This window comes from Montipora foliosa, unplaced genomic scaffold (assembly GCF_036669935.1).
Source record: "Montipora foliosa isolate CH-2021 unplaced genomic scaffold, ASM3666993v2 scaffold_421, whole genome shotgun sequence".
Classification (NCBI taxonomy): Eukaryota; Metazoa; Cnidaria; class Anthozoa; order Scleractinia; family Acroporidae; genus Montipora; species Montipora foliosa.
In genome coordinates, this window is record NW_027179725.1 from 93,802 (window position 1) to 116,530 (window position 22,729).

Sequence of the window (22,729 nt, forward strand, 5' to 3'; positions counted from 1 at the left end):
GCACGAAATTCCATACTCTCGTATGACATCCATCTGATATCGATCTTCAACGATAGGGACCCACGATAAGAAGGACTGATTTACAAATAACATCGGACTCGGATTGAAGAAAATCACAAACATATTGTACGAACAACGCTGTATAGCAAGTAGCAAACAGACTTGCCAAATCATGTTGCTGCTTTGACAAAATCATCATTACTGGTAACGACTGCATGAATAGCTTGTAGTTGTTCCGCCTTAAAGTGCCCATAACCCCAAAATATTTTTTTCGCTAAAATGAATCTTTCCACCTGTTCGAGACGCATTGCGGCCATTTTTTCCTTTTTCTAACAAATCCTGCCATTTTATAGGCTTCGAAAGTTGCGAAAATCCAAGCATCTTTTGTTAACGACCGAGTCAGAAGGGGAGTGGGTCCATTTCTGTTTTTACGTCACAATCTACTTTGTGTGCATTTTTACAATGTAAATCAGTTTGTGACGTAAAAACAGGAATAGACCCACTCCCCTTCTAACTCGGTCGTCAACAAAAGATGCTTGAATTTTCGCAACTTTCGAAGCCTATAAAATTGCAGGATTTGTTATAAAAAGGAAAAATGGCCGCGATGCGTTTCGAACAGGTACAAAGATTCATTTTAGCGAAAAAAAATTTGGGGGTTATGGGCACTTTAAGCACAAAGTTAAAGTGGCATTTCTTAAACTCGAAATCAATTTCCTCCAGAAACTTGGTATCGGATTTTTCTTTACGTTATCCACCATGTTTCCACTAATATAAAAGCACTTCGAATAAACTATGCACCCCCGCAAAAAAAAAAAAAAAACTTTTTTTCCAAATATTACCCCCCCCCCCCCCCCCAGTATTGAGGGAAAAATGGCGTCATTCCGAACATGCGCCTGCAAGTAATACAGGCCTCTCACTTTTCCTTCCTGGGTTTCAGACCCATTTTTAGGGCTGGGTAAGACGGAGTCCCGGAAGATAACTAAAACCTCAATGGAAAATTTGGTTTTATTAAACGTGTTGACAAAGGTCAACAATAAAAGCAAGATGACACACGCTAACACCAACCCAGTGTGGCCAACACATCACGCATGCGCACAACCATTTCACCCAGTCAATTAGCAACCATGGACAGCTTTTCGTAAAAGGAATTTATTCACAAATAATAACCTATATACATCGAAGTTGCACGAAATAAACAAATCCTAAACACGCTAAGTAAACTAATTACGCTATCAACAATTACTATTTACAATCCTAATTAACTCGGAACTCGATCTGGACGCGTCGGCTTGCGGGCGGGCGGGCCCTCAGAGTCTGAAATTCTTGCAGGAGCACGCTTAACAGGCTTTTTTACATCTCTACTTGAAAACTTGCGCTGGACACGGAGGATATAGTTAGTCATATAAGAACGATAAACCGGAGACAAACTGTGCTCGTCTATCAAACGAGAAACAAAATCAGCAACATCCTTACTGGACATTCGAGTGACAGGATCGCGGGAAATTTCCCCTAGAGCGGAAAGAAGAACAGGATCAGTTTTATCACGAAATAACGTAAGAGCAGCAGATGAAACAGGATCGAAGGATTTAGGCAGCTTAGACGCATCAGGTACAGGAACACTGGGAGCAGGAAGAAAATCAGGCAAAATAGGAACAGGAGGAACATCAAACGCAGGGATACTAGGAGCAGGAGGAACATCCGGTACAGGAACATGTGCAGCATCAGGAGGAGGGGAAGGAGGGGGAGCTGTGAGGCAGCGATCTCATGATCCCCACACATCATCTCGTCATCATCCTCCACCATAGAGGGCCCAGAAGAGGCCTCAGAAGGAGGGACGTAATCAGCATCATCGTCATCATCAGCAAGAGGTACAGTAGAAGACAAAACTTCGGTCCCCGGGTGGATGGCACCCCAATGCTGCCCGCATTCTCTAGCCATGTGACGACAGCGCCGGCACAGACCGGAGAGCGGGCAGAAAGGACCGCGATGACCGACTTCACGACAAATCGTAAAATGGACAGGTTGACCAGGATACCAAGCGCGATGACTAAAATCAGCAATCCTTACGAAATAAGGGAGGTCAAGATCCACGGCTAGCTCAACCACACGATTACCATTTTAGATTGCAGGGAAATTGGCAAACGTAGTACGGCTGACGGACAGAACGTCTCCATAAGACTCAAAAAATGCTTAAACGTCATCATCAGGAACCTCGAAAGGTAGATCGCGAACATATACAAAACGAAACCTCAGATCTGCGCGAACAACACGGACGTGGACATCATCGGAAACAAGACTGGACAAGATCAAATCATCACAAGAGGCCTGATCCTTGAAAGTCAGACGAACACGGCCGCACCGCAAAAACTGCACACTGGTAACCTTTTCAGCATCTACTGCTTTCAACAGACGGGGTAACACCTCCGACCAACCACAATTGGCATAAACTGAATCTGGAAAGTGTAGCACAACTCTGTTTGGGCAGCGAAGTAACGACATGGTGAACACAATTTAGGGTTGGGTCGACGCCCTTCCCTCCCGGCAGGTACTTGGGACAGGACCCAAAAAATAAACAAAAAAGCCAATTGATCACAATCACACAGCTGTTTCGGCTTTTTAGGCCTCATCAGCATGGCGTAACTAACATACCAGGCGGGTGTGTTTAGCACCCCTTTAAGTGGCAGCTTAACATGCCATACATGTAGTAAGCTGGGTTGGGAACAGCAAAACTGTTCTCCCACGGCAAGTGTGTGGAAAGGTGGATCACATTAAGAGATCGGTGTCTCACGTAAACTAAGAACAACAGTGAAAGCAAGATGGCACACAGTAACACTAACCCAGTGTGGCCAACACACGCTTGCCATGGGAGAACAGTTTGGCTGTTCCCAACCCAGCTTACCACATGTATGGCATGTGAAGCTGCCACTTAAAGGGGTGCTAAACACACCCGCCTGGTATGTTAGCTACGCCAGGCTGAGGCATGGACAGTTTAGATGTCTTCCAGGGCTATCCCAGGGCGAAGCCGTACCAGTTTGTTTCTTCGCTTGAGCTATTGCTGTATTGGTCATTTTGTGGCCCTTGCAGTAGCATGGCAGGTAATGTTGTCGATCCCCAGCATAGCTGGGCGGGCCGTTCCGAAACTGAGGAGAACATGGAGATTGCTGATATCCCGTCTTATGCCCAAATGGCTGGGCGTCGTCGACACTCCAGTGTGTCTAGTCAATCCAGCGTTGATTATGTAATGAAGAATGCTGAACGTCTTACTGACGCAGAGAAGGATTCTATCCATCCGCTGAACATTTTGCCCGAGCGACCATGTACGGCACATTTTTCTCTTTCCGACAAGGACACTTCTTTATCCCAAGTGTTTGCCGATCTAAAGAACTGTGGTATCCGTACTGCTGCGGTCGGATGTCTCCAACGCAACCCTAATGGCTTTGTTTCCGTGACGTTTTCCACCAGTGAGTACCGTGATCTCTTCCTTGGTAAATCTTCTTTTATCCGTCGTCATCGTAATTCATCTTCTACGTGTACCTTTGTTGCCGTGTATGATACTCCCTTCGAGCTTTCTGATGAAGCACTGGCCCATCGTCTCGGCCGCTATGGATCTGTCCTCGGTTTCCGCAGATGTAATCTACAGGGCTATGAGGGCATCAAGAATGGATTACGCGTTGTTAGAATGGAGCTATCTGAGTCGATTCCATCCTTCCTACGCTTCGACAGGAAGCTTCTTAGAGTCAAACACGAGGGACAGGTTCCTATTTGCAGAATTTGCCATCTTCCCGATCATGTCACAAAGGTGTGCCCTAACGTGGTATGCTTTAACTGTGACCAACTGGGTCACACCTTCAGCGACTGTAAAGAAGAAATCAAGTGCAGTATTTGCCAAGAGGACGGCCACTACGCCATTGATTGTAAATTATCTTGGTGGCGGTGCCCTGAAAAAGTTTACACTGGTGATAATGATGCTGCTCCTGCTTCCCTTCCAGAGTCTCGACCGTCACAGTCTCTCCCGCAGCTTCTTTCTGATGAGCCTTCTTCCGATGGCCCGCCTCCTTCAATCCCTTTATCGCAGTCTTTACTTGATGTTCCTCCTTCACAGCCTCCTTCGCAGTCTTCTCCTGATGTACCTCCTACACCTTCCTGTGTTTTCCTCTCATCGCAATCATCACCGTCGCCATCTTCTGGTCAACCTTCATCACTGTCCTAGAACACCCCAAAGCAGCCCTCCGCGCAGCCCTCGCAGTCTTCCCAGTCTACACAGTTCTCTCAGTCACCACAAACTACGCAATCGTCTCATTCCCTCCTTTCGCCTGTTGAATCGCCGCCCTGTCTGTTCCTTTGTCCCAAGAGCCGTCTCTTCCGTCCAGCATCATTTCTGGCTCTCCTACTTTGTCTGATCTAAAGCTATCCATCCTCAACCTCTTCGAGTTGCACCGAAACGCAAGCCTGCCAGGTTAGACTTCACAGATGGTCCACCTGCGCGTAAATCAAATTCGCCTATGCCGGTCAGCTCTAGTAAAAAGACTAAGAACCCTCACCCTTCATGACGTCCAAAATTCTTTCCTTAAATTCTCGTGGTTTCAGTAAGCGTTTCCAAGATTATCTCATAGATAGTCTTCGTACCTGTTATGACGTTTTCTGTTTTCAGGAAACGCAGATTACTGATCCTGAGGTTTTCCGCGTTTTCTCTTGTGCCTGGCGTGGACCTTGTTTTTGGTCCCCTGCTGTAGGCAAACAAGGTGGTGTCCTTACTTGCCTTCTGAATCTTTTTCCGGCAACGTCAGTCGCTGGAAAAGAGACACGTCGGGGAGGGTTGTTAGTCTATTGTTAACACTTGACGATCTAAGGATTAATTTAATTAACATTTATGCTCCCACCAACTTGGCCGAAAAGAATGTGTTTTTCAGAAGTTTGCATGAATACTTTTTATCTTCTGATGTCTTAATAATTGATGGTGGTTATCATTGTTACGATCACAACCTTTATAAGTTTGGCGGCAACTTTGTGCCTGCTAACTGCCTTACTGATTTTCGTTCAGCCTTTTCTTTAATTGATGTCTGGCGCAAGCTACATTCGAGATTGTGCCAGTGCGCATGGTATAATTCGGATTTTTCAATTGGTTCGCGTTTAGATTTTTTTTTTTGTTTCTAAGAACCTCATACCTTCTGTTGTTTCTTGTGAAATCAGCCCTTGTGCTTTTTCCGACCATGATTTTCTTGTCTTTCCTTCCAGCCCACTGGGAATAACCTCCGTGGTCCTGGCATTTGGAAGATTAATAATTCACTTTTGAATGATAATGTGTTTTGCGACTATATTTCGAATTGTATCAATTATTAAGCCTATTGCTTGCAACACTTTTTCTCGGTTAAAGTTTGGTGGGACTTTTTTTTAAAACTCTATCCGCTCTGAGATAATTTTCTTTTCCAGGGAAAAGAGCAGGGATCTCTCGCACGAGCGTGTTCTTTTAGTTAACCGGATTATTAAGCTAAAACTTCAGCTTACCTCTGGTAATCCCTCAGTTAGTCCTGAAATTTCCGAGCTCGAAAGTAAGCTGAAGGCGTGATGTTTTGGACTACATTCAAAGGACGGATGAATCCGCAATCTTAGTCAGCCTTGACCAGGAGAAAGCCTTTGACCGTGTCAACCGTTCCTTTCTCTTGCGTCGTCTCCAGGTTTATGGTTTTGGACCCAAGTTTTGCCGGTGGATCTCAACAATTTACAATGGTGCCTTTATGCAGATTATCTTAAACGGTTGGCTATCTCAGAGGATTTCTCTTGCGCGTGGGGTGCGTCAGGGGGACCCTTTGTCTCCCTTACTTTATGTCCTTTGTGTTGAGATATTAGCGTCCCTCATTCGCCGTTGTCCAGGGGTTGAGGGGTTCCTCCTCCCTGGTGCCAGAGGGCGGCAAGCACGTGTTCGCTTGTATGCCGATGACACTACGACTGTACTCAAGGACCTTCGATCCTTGACTAATCTTTTCAGCTGTGTTAATGTCTATGAAAGGGGCACCGGTGCCAAACTGAATCGCACCAAAACTGAAGCAATGTGGCTGGGGGCCTGGAGGTTTCGTTCTGATGAGCCTTTGGGCCTCACCTGAGTTATGTAAATGAAAATCTTGGGGGCAGTGTTTGGTACCACCCCTACAGAGCATTTTAATTGGAAGCCTAAACTTGAGAAACTGGAGAAATCCCTCAATCTCTGGAAGTCGAGATCCCTATCCCTTCCCTATAATGCTCTAATTATCAATACACTGGTTTGAGCAAGCTGCTTTACCTTGCCAGAGTTCTTACTCTTCCAAAATGGGTCATTGCGCGGGTTACTGCCTTGATCTGGCCCTTCCTTTGGGGTTCAAAAATGGAGACGGTGAGTCGTAACACTTGCTTTTTGAAATTGAAATTTGGGGGTGTCAATTTTGACAATCTCGTCTTAAAGGCCCAGGCTTTGAGATTGGCGGGGATGGCCTCAGTGCTTAATCCCCCTGATGATTCTAGTTTTTTTTCTATGCAAATACTTTTTGGGGCGTCGCTTGTCCTCCCTGCGTTCCGAATGGTCTTCCTTACGGGATAACTCTTCTCCCAGTGCTTCCTCTCCAATTCCCTTTTACGAGGCCTGTCTTGATACTCTATCCAGCGTGGGAGACAGTGCCTTAGTTTGAAAAACCTTGTATCAAGAGCTACTTTCAATCAACTCATCCCCGCCAATCTTGCCGCGTCAATGGTCCCAGGTCATTGGGCCAGGGTTCTCCCTAGATGATCATAGGTCTCTCGTCCGGGACCCCTTCACTGAGAACTATAAGAACGATGTCTTTTGGCTTATTATCCTCCGCGGCGGCCACGCAAAGGGGATGTATGAGGCCATAAAAACTGCCACCGGCCCTACAAGCGTCAAAACAGCCCCGCTCAAATCAAAGACTAGCAAGGTCATCACTGATCAGAGCATGCAGCTGCAACGTTGGGTGGAGCATTATCTCGAGGTCTACTCAACCGATAGATAGATAGATAGTTTATTGACTGAATAAATGGCAGCCCGTGAAGACTGAATTACATATTCATAAAACTAGAATGGATAAAATTACAAAACTAAGTATAAATTGTATTGATTATAAATCCAATTAAAATAACAATGTTAAAGTGAATGTTCATTGTTTCTTTTAAGACTGGAGGTTATAATAAATGTTTTCTTGAAACGGTCGGTTTTCCACTTTGGTATAGAAAAATATCTGTTATGCCCAAGAGAAAGTATTGAATTGTTCCTGGGAGGGAGCAGCTTATTTAAACGGTTATCACTGCCTTTTACTATGGCGTCGAACATCTTATCGCAGATAGCTTCATTATAAGTAGTAGTCTTTGGAATACCAAGAAAATCTAGAGCGTCGTTGTACGCAATACTAGGGCAGATGATTGCCAGTGCTCTTTCCTGGATGCGCTCCAGTTCGATTTTCAAATACTTCGGTAGTGCATGATGGAAAACGGGTACTGCGTTAGATAGGATGGATCTAACACATGTGGTATAGAATAGCACAAGGTCACTAAAGGGCACTTTTGCCCTTTTTAGCTGTACCAGAAAATAAAAACGCTTGGCTGCTTTTTTGACCATCTCGATAATATGATTGTTCCATGAAGGATTATGTGATATTGTTACGCCAAGCAACTTTGCACTTTGAACGATTTCTAATTCCTCTTCGTTGATAAGGATAGGGTCGAACTCCGGTGATTTCTTGGCGAAAGAAATTCGCAGCTCTTTACATTTGTCGTTGTTGAGTTGAACTCTGTTGTCGATATACCACTGGATAACTTGATTAGTAATAAGTTGTGACTTGCTTTCATTACCTTTGGCAACAATCTCAGATATTGTTGTGTCATCAACATATTTCCATAGCTGAGCATTTAAAGAGCTGATTTCGAAGTCGTTGATCAGGACAAGGAACAACCATGGACCAAGTTTAGTTCCCTGAGGGACCCCCGACGGCACAGGTCCCCACTCAGAGAAGCAGCCTTCAGATAATTTGATTCGCTGAGAACGGTCAGATAGAAAGTCGATAATCCAATTGATGATGTTATTCGGTAAATCTAATCTACCCAGCTTGCCTACCAAGATCGAGTGGTCTATGAGATCAAAAGCTTTTCGGTAGTCGGAAAGTATCACTCTAGCTGTTGCACCATTTCCATCAGTTCCCTTCGCCCAGTTATGTACCATGTCTATTAAAGCTTGAGTTGTTGATGACTTAGGAATAGCCCCATACTGATTTGGATCAAAACGTACGGTACCCAGAACATCGTCACAGACACTGCCCTCAATGCCCTGCCTGGGTTGCTAGTCATAGAGGAGCTTGACAACATGCCAACACTGGCAGAGCTCATCAAAGCCATCGACGGTCTCGCCTGTGGCAAGGCACGGAGAAAGGACGGTATCCCGCCGTACGTTTTGATGCATGGCAAGCAAACCATCCTGCTTCATGAGCTCCTCTGTGTGTGCTGCGAGCAAGGTCACATCCCCAAGACATAAGAGATGCCAACATAGTCACCGTGTACAAGAACAAGGGTGACCATAGTAATTGCAACAACTATCGCGGAATCTCTCTTCTGAGCATTGTTGGCAGAATCTTCGCTCGGGTCACCTTGACACGCCTGCAGAGCCTTGCTTCGCAACTCTACCCCGAGTCGCAGTGTGGCTTCAGAGCCGGGAGGTCCACAGTGGACATGATCTTTTCCCTCGGTCAGCTGCAAGAGAAGTGTCGAGAGCAGCAGAAGCCATTGTTCCTAGCCTTCGTGGACCTCACCAAAGCTTTTTTGCTAATCCAAAACACCTTTGTAGACTGTACAGAAGATGTCTACGTCCGGACGAGGTCAGACGGCAAACTCTTCAACATCGCCAGACTCCGAGGCAAAACCAAAGCTTACGTGGTGCTCATACGGGAGCTGCTGTTTGCAGACGACGCTGCTTTAGCATCGCATAGAGAGGAGGGCCTCCAACATCTCGTAGACAAGCTGTCCCACGCCTACAAGGAGTTTGGGCTAACGATCAGCCTCAGGAAGACCAACGTCCTCGCGCAGAGTGCTAGAGTGCTGAGTCCCCTCCCCCAGTCATCACCATCGACAAAACGGAGCTGGAGGTTGTGGACACTTTCATCTACGTCGGCTCCACCGTGTCAAGTTCGACTTCGCCCGATGCTGAGATCAGCTCCAGGATCGCCAAAGGAGCTGCTGTCATGGCCAAACACAACAAGCGAGTGTACGGCAATGACCTGTTGAGCGAAAGGACCAAGACGTGCGTCTACCAAGCTTGTGTCCTGTCGACTCTGCTATATGGCAGCGAGTCGTGGACGACCTAAGCCAGACAAGAGCTGCCTTCGGAGCCCGCTGCACATCAGGTGGCAGGACAGAGTCACCAACACTGAGGTCCTGGAGCGCGCTGGCTCACTGAGCATGCCATCACTGCTCATTCAGCGACCCCTTCGATGGCTCGGCCATGCACATCGTATGGAACCTGACGGCTTGCCAAGAGAAATCCTCTATGGAGAACTGTGGGAGGGCGTCCGTCTCGTGGGTCGACCGCTGCTGCGCTACAAGATCGTCAACAAGCGACACTTGCGATCTGCACTAATCGACACCACTGCATGGGAGGACATCACCAAACACCGAGATACATGGCGGCAAAGTGTCAAAGCGGGGATTTCAAAGGCGGAGGCGAACGCTAGAGTCCAGGCTACGGCGAGGAAAGAACGCGCAGCCTTTGCGCGCAAATCCATAAGGCACGTCTTGGCCAACTGCAACAGAGACTGCCACTCCAGGATCGGCCTACACAGTCATACAAGATGCTGCCCAAATCCCCAGCGCTATCCATCACCTCTTCGAGACGAGGATGCCATTACCTACTCTAATTACTCTTCAGCAGCGATATTCTATGGGAGACCTAAATAAATGTATTTTTGAGAATACGTTGTCTTGATCTTCGGTGGTGAAGCGGAAAGAAGCGGTTCCTATAGAGTAGAGACTCCGAGTTCAAATCCAATTCACGGATATTATTTTTTTATTTCCTTTTCTTTATTTTTTTATTTCTCTGCTACCACAAGTCCTGGGACACAGGATAATAGTAAATTCAAAGCAAGTTACGAATAGACCATTTTACAGTTGTAGCTAAGTTACCTGACCCAAGAATGGAAGTGAGGCTGCCCGTGACCCTGTTTTGATACAAACCTTCGTGCTTTTGTAATGCTAATATGGACTAATTAGAATTATAACAGCACAATTTAGTACATGATAAAAGCAGTGAGGGCTGTATCAATACAAGGTCACCGGAAGCCTCGCAGCCATTCATAGGCTAGGTCGCTGTGTAAAGAACTGTATAATGGCCTATTAAAGGTAATCGTTAATTTAGAGAAGAGATCATGTCTCGCTGGCTGAATTTTTATTAATAACCCTACAAAAGTGAATCAAGCGTCACGTTTACAAACCACTGTTTATATCCAGGATGAAGGGTCATGAACGCATGAAGTTTTTGAGTTATATTTGTTGTGTACATAAAGTGCTACATAACTACGGTTCAGACGACTTGCTTACAAGTGCATCCGTTGCAGAGAAACTGATATACTGCAATCCAATATTAATTTATACGGCAATGATGACAAGAAAACTCGCCAATGGTGTTTGCTGTGAGCTTGAATGGCGACGTGGTGAGTGATTGTTAAAATATGCCAGAATCTCTGTCAACACGGAGTTACAAACTTTTTGAGGCCTTCCTCGTTTTTTTTAGCAAGTTTTACAAGACACGTCAGGCAGCGAGGCATGCATTAAGAAGGAAAACATTACCTGCTTTCTAGTTTGAGCGCTGATCATGCGACAATAGGTTTGGCCGACCGTAAAGCTGAGAATAAAAGAGCGAGAGACAATACACTTATTTAAAACGCTTACCTTTCAGGAAATAGACATTTAACATTAAAGACTCCAATGCCGTGTAACGATCTACGCTGGTGCAACACAGACAGTGATAAACATAAGAACACCGCTGTTAGGACAGATCAAACAACGTTCTCGAAGGCATTCTCTTCAAAATGAAACTACGGTTGCTCTTCACTGAAATTTTCTCTTCTTCTCCTTCCTCGGCTTTTCTCGATGCTTTCTTTGCTGAAATTTCACAAATTTCGTTGCCCCTTCTCTCGTGGTCTTTCCTGCTCTTTATCCCGTTGCTCGTTACTAATATGATTCCCCCCCCCCCCCCCCCCCCCAGAAAAACGCTGGTTGCCAAATACAACGCTGCTACATGATTTTCCGTCAAGGAAAGTTGCCCGAACACTCCCGTCCTCAGAGGATGTCCTGCCTCCCCACTTTCACCCCGACAGTCTGTACGGGCGGGCGGGCTGGCGTACGTTGACGTCATAACTCAAATTCTTTGCATGGATACATTTCCCAAAAAAAATTGCCGATGCTGCTCCGCTGGCGCGCGAAGCGCCCTAGAGCTTTGCTTTCTAATCTTTTTTACCTCCTGAAACGAAGCGAAATACTAAACCCTCGCTGAACGTTAGACGGAATCCAGTCTTTGTATATCCTCGCAAGATGCCGTGTTATCACACATGAATGCTTATGTAGCAAAGCAAGACCTGTAATTAAACATTGCTTTGATCTCAAACAAATAACTAGACAATAATTACTGCTATCTGAGTGGATCACGCTAATGCTCTTTCTCAATGTTTCCAAAGGAACTTGTGTTGATCAAGTCAACAACTACATCTGTCAGTGCCACGCTGGTTACACTGGATATGACTGTACTGTTGAAATCGACGAATGCCAATCTTCTCCTTGTGTTCACGGTACGTATTCTTAAATTGCATGACTTGATGACAATAGAATTTGCGATTAAAAATAATTAAATTGTAATTAAAAATAATAATTTTTTCCTCAAGTTCAAGATTAAATAAAGAGATACAAAGGGGAAAGAACATTCACCAGAATTTGCTAATTTCACAACAGTTTCCGTTTAGATGTCTTTAAAAGCGGAAGTCATTCTCGTAGCGTCCCCTCAACTATATGACGTCATGCAAACTGATCGGAGCGCGACGTCACGTCAGTGTGAAAAGCCGCCACAAGCGGAATGCACTTTGAATTCGCAAGTGATGGGCGCTCTTGCAGCTCATAAGGACGCCTCGGGAAACATACTGCCGTTTCAATTTCATTCAAAAAATACTTAACTGAAAGGGTTACAAAGAACGTCTCGGCATTACTCATAAGACATTGGCACATATTCAAAGTTCTTCGCTTTCCAATTCGCTAGGCACATGCCATGACAAAGTCAATGACTTCACTTGCAGCTGTGAAGCTGGTTTCTCTGGAATGAGGTGCGATGTGAACATTGATGAATGCCTGTCATCCCCTTGTGTAAATGGTATGTATTATAAACTTAAAGTTGCACTAAAAATGACGAAACAGGAAGGCACTAAGATAAATCTTTGCATATTAGCTTCACTTCTTTGACCACATCATGAAAATACTATAGCTACCCAATATCCTCACTTCAAATTACTTGAAGTGTTTTTTTTCTTTAACTTTGTGACATATTTGGAAATTTATGGTTTTTAAGACGAGAAAACTGTGAGATGACTAATCCAAGATGGGCGAAATTGGGTCATAATGACTTGCCTCTTGCTAAGACGTCATGATCCAGCTTTATTTGTGAGAACTATGGCATTATTCGCATTTCCACTTTTTATTAACTGCTTGCAACTTCCATGCCTTTTAAGATTGTAATTATAAGTTGTTGTGTGTATGATTTGTCAACCCATTTTACTGTTAAATAGTATTATACTCTAATCACACTGACATGATAATAAAATATCTTTTAAGTAATCCAAATGATCACAAAAGACAGAGTAGGAGCAGGTATCCCGTTCATTGATGCATAAATATGAAGCGAGCGTACAGCGTTACAGTTATAAACTCAGGGAAATTTGCAGCAGTGATAAACACAATTTGATGATAAAAAACTGCGATAAAATATTTTTTTCAAAAACATACTAAAAAAGTTTCTTTTTTTTCTTTTTTCAAGTCAAAACGATAGTGACGGGAAAATGCATAGATACTAAGTAACAACAATGAAACAATCACATAGGGAATGGAAGTGTTGGAATGTTCTTTCAAGCAAAACGTTTCACACGGAGGGAGTCAGTTTGTCTGTTTAAACTTGGATCACGTGCCTTGATGAAAAGCATCTCATAGACGAGGCAATCAAATTTTCCTTGACACTTTCGGAGTGTGCGAAACTGGCTTTCTTTGAGGAGGTTTGTGTCCCCATTGGTTTCCAAGGAATGTTTTCCAATCGCCGAGCTTTTATGTTTAACAATACGCTGATGAAGGTGTCGGGCTGTGTAGCCAACATAATCAACATCACACAGATCACATGAACAGGAATATAGAAAGCATTGTTGATTTACGATTGGAGGCTTGATTTCGTTTGGTTTGAGATCTTGCTCCAATTTCTTGCTGACAAATGCCGGTTGCAAAGTAATGCCAATCTTATGATTGAGATCACGCATTTGTCTTTTCACCCGGTTAGTTTACGTTTGGTCCTTGAAAGGGAGAATTACTCGTAGAACGCTATCGTCTTCCACTTGTGTTTCTCTCCCACTCGATGAAATGTTCTGAAATTTTTTTAAATATTTTATCGCAGTTTTCTATCCCCAAGTGTTAAAAAAATTGCTTCTTTTTTCGTATAATAAACAAAAATAATAACGTAAAAAATTAGAGTTGACAGAGATGTCTCGAATATATCTTATCAAACCTTAAATACCCTGATAGCCTCTTGAGACAACTTACGTGCACGCCTAAAACACTTGGTAACTACAACGTAACATAGTGAACATACTCTTGTGAAGCTAACGGACTGTTACAAAATATATTTTCTGGCAATGAAGCGAAGCGTAATGGGCAAAATTAGCTATTTTTTTCTGGCACGGGTAGGAAGATTGGTTCCGCGCTGGAGGGATTATGGGTATGAGTGTCAGATATATGTGGTATATTTGTCAACAAGTAAAGATAAATGGACTACATTCCGTAATCGACAAATTTCTTTCGTAGGACCATGTCCCACTCTTCATTATCTTACGATGATTATTATTCTGCATGGTGGTTTATACTGCAGCTCATGTGCGCAATTGTGAATTGCAATTTTAATTACAATTTTTAATTCCATTTTTTTTGGGCATCCTGCATTCAGTATTATATTATATTTGCCAGGTATATAAACTATATTTGGGTATGAGTGACAGGTATATATAGTATATTTGTAAACAATTCTAGGTCAGCAACAATTCAGCTCCCAATTTTAAGTTTAAGTGTGTATTAATTTCAAGTGTTAGTTTCTATGATTTGTTATCGTAACTCAGCCCCCGGACTTAGCAGTACATCAGTAGGTGGGGGTATACATTCCCTTTTCTTCCACAAAGTGTTTTTGGGTTTCCGTATCCGGCGGTGTAGCACTAATTTACTGTAAACTGGTTTGTCTCTGGAGACACGTGTCTGTATTATGAGGAATGGTCAGCAATATCTATTTTACTAATCAGTGTTCCTTCAATAAACCAGCGTATGAGGTCTTGGCTGACCTATAGGTCCCTGTGTCTATAGCCCGGTTTACACTACAGAAGATTTTTGGCCCGGCTCGTGTGAAATTGGCACGGGTACGTAAAAAGAGCTCGGCAAACTTTGTTTACACTACACCATTTTTACCCTGTCAAAAATACCGTGCCAAAATTTTTGTCCCGGGTAACTTCTCTTGTAGACATGCGCAGTTCAATAATAATCAGGAACTTCTGCCTGATTTTGGTGGAGAATGAGCAGCCATCTTGAAATATACGCAAAAAAACCGCTAGCCTATATGAATTAAGGTTCAAATTTGGCCATTTAAAGTGTTTGCACTACTTGTTCTATCCGAACCGTGCCTATTTTTTCAGCACCCGTACCATTTTCACCCGTGCTCGGACTACCTCACCGAAGGTCCCAGCACGGATAAGAATTTTGGTTCGGCACGGATAAAATTTGGTACTGACAGGTTGTTTACACTGCAAGTTTTATCCGAGCCGAACCTTTTTTTGGGGGACCCGTGCCAATTTCACCCGAGCCGTGCCAAAAAATTTCTGTCGTGTAAACCGGGCTTATGTTGCCGGTAAAATTCGTTCTCAGTTTGAAACCGTTTTTACCTCGGTTAAATTGCTAATCCTCATATACGTACTCGGATGACTGAAGAAACTTTTTTGGAGCATAAGTTAAGCCTAGAGCTCGAGAAAAATTAGGGTCAGGTTAGGATTAGTTTTGGTTATTATACATGGATATCAATTGACTTATTATACAAAAGTAAATATTGAAAGAACTGAATGGATAAGTGTATGAATACAGAAACCTATAATTATAAAAGATGATACGAAACATTTTAATGTTTAATGTTTAATTAATGTTCTTAAAAGAACACTGATGTGTTGATATGCGTAAGACAGAGCTTGAGGGAAATTATAGGTGTGTTCAATTCTTTTTGGGGAGTTAACAGCTGCTTTAAACTAAGTAGTATAGAGTGCATAACCTAGGTAAAAAAAGGATCTCCAATTTAACCTAGGTAAAAACGAATTCAACATGAGACCGGATTTGAAAAACACTGTCTTGTTATAAAGGACCATAAAAGATTTTCTCTTACGCTGTTTTTTAAGGGCTTTGTTTGGATCTTGTCAACAACTATACCTGTACTTGCAACGTTGGCTACACCGGCCGAGACTGTGATGTGGTCATCACGACGTGCACCGAAGATTCCTGCTTTCCAAATGTAACTTGCTTCAAAAACGGTCCCACCATTGCTTGTGAACCATGCCCCTTAGGCTTCACTGGCGATGGAAAGAATTGTGAAGGTAAGATGGATTTGTCAAGAACTCAGATCCTTATGGTGTCTCGACGATTCGGACTTGAAACGCCGAGTCCCTTTGGATCTCTAAAACTCGGAACCTCTGCCATTCTAAGAAATTAAAGTCAGGAAAATTCAGCATTGTAATACCAGTAAATGGTCTGCATTTCTTTCGTCTTAGGTCTGGGTTTTAGGGACATTCAGAGTAAGGTCAAAATGTGTGGACTGAGAACCACGTAGAATGATTAGAATGAAATAAATGTTTATTTGACATGCGGGTTTTAGACGAAAGAGAGAAGTGATCCTCGCATTTACCTGGACAATTTAAGCAATAGACACCTTCGACAATAGAAAACTTTGGGTGACTTCAATTGGATTAGACCCGTGGCCTTTGCTATGCCGATGTAATGCACTACCAAGTGAGCTTTGAAGGCACTCAGTTTTGATCAGCTCATGTGTTCCCGTGAAAGCCCTCGGTGAATGAGACAAATAAATATTTGAATTGCGGGTTTAAAACGAAAGAGAGACGTGATCCTCGCAATTATCTGGGCAATTTCAGCAATTGTATGTTACAGATCATGTACATCACTTCCTTTCGTCTAATACCCTCACTTCAAATATGCATTTATTTCATTCATCGATTCCTTTCAGGGGAACGCATGAGCCCAACTTCAACAGCCCACATTAACCCGCTCCCGGCAGACTTGCTACATCGGCATCCCAGAGGTCATGGGTTCGACTACCATTGAAGCCGCCTGATTTTTTAAGGCTTTTGTGATAGGCAATTGCTTAAATTGTCTTCTGAGAAAAGTGCGCGGATCCTATTTCTCTTTCATGACATTAGCCATACATATCATAGTAAGGAGATTTTATACATCTGTGAGCGGGAAAAACGAAAAAGAAAGAATTCTTACTGGGATTGATGTAAGAATTGGCAATGTCAAGCATGATGCACAATTTTCTTTTTCACTGCAATTCAGTCCATTAACTCGTCCGCTCATTCATTCAAGTGGTTTTTCCATTCATTGAATCATATTTTCGAAAGTTGGGTTAGAAAAGCAAATTAAGAAGTTGCAAGCAAGCCACAAAAAAATCTCGTTCAAGCCTGGAATTTTCATGGCTCCCTGGATCTTCTTAAGCTTCTTATCTAACTGCGATTATATTCACTGAATCATTCGTTGAAGTAGTCAGAAGTAAAATACATTGTATTAGTCACTCCCCTCGGGGCTTTTAAAGCCCAACTTTTAATTCTCCTTTGAGGACTTTGGCTAGAGTGCTTGTTACGCGGCAGTTTATTATCGCTCAGGAAAGTGAAAGATGCTCTTAAATAGCACAAACGTTCAGACCACAACATCAGGAACTTCGTGCCCGGCTCTTTTTGAATAGTGTGTGGGATCTTTAATGTCCAACAGAGTTTTATGAACAAGGGTTGTGAGACGGGGCGTGTGGTTTATAGTCTTTACCCAAAAAGTCTTAAAATTTTAACCATTTAGGGATGTATTTGCAAAGGCAGCATTATCTCCTCCGGCCGGAGTTGATTAAATCGCTCAACAAATTGAGACATTCAGTCCGTGTTTATTAGTCGCTCATTTGTTCGTTCTTTTTTTTTCAGTGACCTATTCACTAATGCCTAAACTCTTTCGTTCATTCCCATTGAAGCAATGATGTCGACGATTAAGGCTAGGGTATCGACCGTGCTCAGTGTTCTCGATGAAGGTTTTGATGCCGAACGGAGAAGGCTGCTTTCTTCAGAAATTTCCCTTAAAATGAGGTTCTTCACTTGTTCGAAAACATATGGTCCACCATAGTTACCCGCTTACAAAATATAGAAGAGTTTACTCCAAGTAGTTGCTATGTTTTCTCCCAAAGAAAAATACACTTAACAGTGACAAGTAAAGTTCGACTGATTAAATTTTCACTGTAGCTGCAAATGCCCTTTTTTTCAGACATCAACTTCTGCGCGAATCACACATGCGCCAACGGTGCATCATGCGTAGATGGCATTAACAGTTACTTCTGTAACTGTACAGCGGGATTTACAGGAACATACTGCCAAACAGGTGTGTAAAAAACGTGAACTAAGATGCCACAATTTTATGGTACTCAAACATTTCCTTTTGCTTTACTTCCGAGGTCAAGTGGCCGCTAATAGCGCTTTGTACTAATGACGACATGAAATTATAGACCCCCAAGTGACTCAGACAAACAAAGTTCAGTCTGTAAGAGTCACAAGGGAAATGAGGCGTAATATTCGCTTCAATCTTTTCGGTTTTAAGAGACGTCGACCTTATTCTTGGCTCTATTCTCGAGAAAGAACCAGAACAATACACAATTGAGTAGCTAGAACAGTGTTTAAAGTGCAGGGGGTTGAAATTGACGGGCAAAGGTGACGACCTTTTTAAACAATTGATGGGCTGTGTAAAGTCGTGTAAACAGTGGAAGTGACCACACGCTTGATCCGAACATCGATAATGACCGTTGGTCGGCGGTGAAAATGCAAAAAAAGGTTCGATGTTGGAAGGAAATTCTACCATAGTGCTAGTTCTGTTCCCTATTTTACGCCATCGACAGGTTGGCATCTTGCAAAAGTGTTGATGGGCCTACGCTACTCCTGCTGTTCGCAAATGGTTGTCTGTTTTGCTCTTACTAAGATATCTTTCATGAATTTTTCTTTGCGATATACTACGTAGTATGGGGGGCGTGTTGAATAATTCTCTTATTATTACAGCGGAGTGGTATTTTGGGACAAAAGTCAGAATTGTGTTTCATGTGGAGAATTTCAGTTCAGAGTGAGGCCTTTGAACGCTGCTCTCTGCGTATCCTCTATTTTTGAAGCGTATTTCAAATTCTTGTGCGTTTCTCAAAACTATAATGGGAAAAATTTGTTATTCGAAGCTGTAATGAGTTCCCTTTTGTGAAACTTCTTGTTACTCCTGGTGGACATCAGGATATTCTGCTGCAGGATCTTTTGTAGAGCACAAATATATGTTTATCACAGTTACGAATTCCCGGGCTCAATCGATTATCCAAGGCTACATTTCTCGATGTCTTATGATGGAATTGGCAGCAGTATGAAGACTTTCTCTCCTGATTCCTGCAACTATTTGAGAGATTTCGGCAATTTATGGTCATTTATCTGGATACTGTGGGTCCGGTTTACATCAATAGGGTTTAGTACTAAACATTCTATCTCCTCTTTAGAAACCAACTCCACAGATTTATAAAGGTTTCTTCTTTTTTTCCTTCACTATCGCTTACCTCAGTCATACATTTCCTTTCGGTAGATCCAAATATTTGCCTGAGTCTACGCGGGGGGCTCATGCATGTGACAAATTCTATTTTTAGTAATAGTGCAAAGCGCTATTCACACAGATTATCCTCATTTATTTCACCTCTTAGACATGGACGACTGCGTTATTCACACATGCGCTAACGGTGCATTATGCCTAGATGGCATTAACAGTTACTCCTGTAACTGTACAGTAGGATTTACTGGAACATATTGCGAAACAGGTGTGTAAAAAACGTGACAATACCATAATTAAATACAAATCAAGGATTTTCTTTTGTCACACTTTTGAGGTTAAGTAGCACGCTAACTCACACAGAATATCGCCGTCTATTTCCCTACTTAGACATCGACGACTGCACTAATCATACATGCGCGAACGGTGCATTATGCATGGATAGCATAAACAGCTACTCTTGCAACTGCACAGCAGGATTTACTGGAACATATTGCGAAATAGGTGTGTAAAAAACGTGAAAATACCATAATTAAATACAAATTAAGGATTTTCTTTTGCCTTGCTTTTGAGGTTAAGTAGCACGCTAACTCACACAAAATATCTTGATTGATTTCACCTCTTATAGACATGGACGACTGCGTTAATCACACATGTGCTAACGGTGCATTCTGCCTAGATGGCATTAACAGTTACTCCTGTAACTGTACAGCGGGATTTACTGGACCATATTGTGAAACAGGTGCGTAAAAACGTGAACTAAAATGCCATAGTTATATACTAATCAAGTATTTTCTTTTCTCTCACCTTAGAGGTTAAAGGAGCAGTGTCACCGGTGGCGCATGCGTGACAGCATGCCAATTTTTTTGAAAAAGTTTGCCAACTTTTTCAAAGGAGTGTGTGGGTGTGAATATCTTACACAATCAAAGCCATCCGTGGTAACTTTAGTGAAACAAATATCCTGTGGCGTTCAGAAACAAATTAACTATATATTCGTTGTCGTTCTTTGCTCCTTTTTTCTTTGATTTTGTTGCTTGGAAGGGGTTTTGATCGTATGTTACCATGTCGAGTCGTGGCGGCCATCGAGCTGGAACCGGACAAATAGTGATTCATTCTTCTCAAGAAAGCAAAAGAAGAGCAGTCAAAATACCAATGCAGCATCTACAATGAAGAGAAACTTTTTTAAGACGTAAATTCATGAGAAATTCGACGTATGGTGTACTCGAAGTGCAAGCTGTTTCACTATTACCAAGGATCGAAGTCCGTCTTCGTATTTCATTTCTAGCGAGTCGCTTATTTAAAATGTCAAAGATCACAACATCGTCGTTAGTTGATAACACGTTTACTATCTTCGCTCTAAAATGTCTATTTGAATATTTTGAAGAAAAAGCTGCAATTAGATGAGAGGAACTGGATGCACTGGTTGTGTTAATTTGTTGCACGAATTATAAAACCGCAAGCGGTGAGTAAAACACGGCTGAATTTTTTCGCTGCTTATCGTCTTTCGACTTCAATGTCGTCTCTTGCAAATAAATGCACTCTCTTTCAGCTTTGGAATGGCATGTTAATATTGATAATATGTCTCGTTTATCGCAGAGAAAAAAAATATATTTTTGAGTGCTTGAACCGCCGACAGTGTTCCCGGTCACACTTCACTGAATTCAACTGTCACGCAGAAAATAAACATGGCATCGTATTTGTGTTCGATTTTATTTCTTGGACTCCAGATCATCGATAATTGATAAATATGCATTTTACTCTTATTCTAAAGCCATATTTAGTCTTGACTTAAACAGAAAAAGCAAAAAAATTAACGTCTGTTAAAATGTGTGTGTACGAAAATACTGCGCATGTCATTCCATGACACTGCCCCTTTAAGTAACACTAACTCACACAGAATATCGATGTTTATTTCCCTAATTAGACATCGACGACTGCTTTAATCACACATGCGCTAACGATGCATTATGCATGGACAGCATTAATAGTTACTCTTGCAACTGCACAGCCGGATTTACTGGAGCATATTGCGAAACAGGTGTGTAGAAAACGTGAAAATGCCATAATTTAACACAAATCAAGGAATGTCCTTTGTCTCACTTTTGAGGTTAAGTAGCACGCTAACTCACACAGAATATCGCCGTCTATTTCTCTACTTAGACATCGACGACTGCACTAATCACAAATGCGCGAACGGTGCATTATGCATGGATGGCATTGACAGTTACTCGTGCAACTGCATAGCCGGATTTACTGGAGCATATTGCGAAGCAGGTGTGTAAAAAACGTGAAATACAATAATTATATACTAATCAAGTATTTTCTTTTCTCTCACTTTTGAGGTTAAGTAACACGCTAACTCACACAGAATATCGCCGTCTATTTCCATACTTAGACATCGACGACTGCTTTAATCACACATGTGCTAACGATGCATTATGCATGGACAGCATTAATAGTTACTCTTGCAACTGCACAGCCGGATTTACTGGAGCATATTGCGAAACAGGTGTGTAGAAAACGTGAAAATGCCATAATTTAACACAAATCAAGGAATGTCCTTTGTCTCACTTTTGAGGTTAAGTAGCACGCTAACTCACACAGAATATCGCCGTCTATTTCTCTACTTAGACATCGACGACTGCACTAATCACAAATGCGCGAACGGTGCATTATGCATGGATGGCATTGACAGTTACTCGTGCAACTGCATAGCCGGATTTACTGGAGCATATTGCGAAGCAGGTGTGTAAAAAACGTGAAATACAATAATTATATACTAATCAAGTATTTTCTTTTCTCTCACTTTTGAGGTTAAGTAACACGCTAACTCACACAGAATATCGCCGTCTATTTCCATACTTAGACATCGACGACTGCACTAATCACACATGCGCTAACGGTGCATTATGCATGGATGGCATTTGCAGTTACTCGTGCATCTGCACAGCGGAATCTACTGGAGTGGTTTTGAGACAGGTGGAAGTGCATTGCATAATGAGCTATCTCTGAAATTTAAAGGCGATATACCAGATAATCTGTGAAAATTCGAAATTCGAATAATCATGGGATCATTCGCGCTTTTGCCAGCCACGAATTTATCAATTTTTGATGGCTAATATTTGGCTCGATTTTAAAGCCAAAACGGCTAAATATTATAGTTTTAACTGAGTTTAAGAAGTTCTTTTACCGCTCGAAGTTTATTTGTAAGTAGTGCCGCGTAAAGCAAACTAGAAAGCAAAAATAAGCCAAAACGAAAAGAATGTAATTTCTACATTCCATCCAACACAACAACATGATGAATCCCTCGACCACGAGGTCTTAATGACGTGATGCATACTTGTAGGCAGGCATTGGGTACAAAATGAATAAAAAATCAAAAGGTCAATTTCAGGCGTGACATTTTCCCACCAGTGTTCGTCTCAGGTTGAGCACTCCACCACTCAGCGCCAACTTCTCGACAGGTTCCTTGTGTAGTCCCGCTTTCGTCTTCACCTCACAAAAACGCACAGGAATATCCTTCCCGGGATAGACTCATTGCACGAGCGAAAGGCCAACCTCCTCTTTGGGTCTTCTCATCGACGACTAAAACAAAATCACCAACTTC

At 42.5% G+C, this 22,729-nt stretch overlaps 1 protein-coding gene across 1 annotated transcript in view; it reads left to right on the forward strand.

Moving 5' to 3' along the window:
- LOC137988559 (neurogenic locus notch homolog protein 1-like) overlaps positions 1-22,729 on the forward strand; it is a gene marked incomplete at its 5' end in the record, with an annotated part of 131,889 nt that overhangs the window by 90,344 nt on the left and 18,816 nt on the right. The window contains 11 exons of the mRNA XM_068834552.1: positions 11,700-11,810; positions 12,272-12,382; positions 15,690-15,884; positions 17,824-17,937; positions 19,277-19,390; positions 19,513-19,626; positions 19,751-19,864; positions 21,047-21,160; positions 21,283-21,396; positions 21,518-21,631; positions 21,754-21,867. Of these exons, the coding sequence (XP_068690653.1) occupies positions 11,700-11,810; positions 12,272-12,382; positions 15,690-15,884; positions 17,824-17,937; positions 19,277-19,390; positions 19,513-19,626; positions 19,751-19,864; positions 21,047-21,160; positions 21,283-21,396; positions 21,518-21,631; positions 21,754-21,867 (1,329 nt within the window). The remainder of the gene's footprint in view (positions 1-11,699; positions 11,811-12,271; positions 12,383-15,689; positions 15,885-17,823; positions 17,938-19,276; positions 19,391-19,512; positions 19,627-19,750; positions 19,865-21,046; positions 21,161-21,282; positions 21,397-21,517; positions 21,632-21,753; positions 21,868-22,729) is intronic.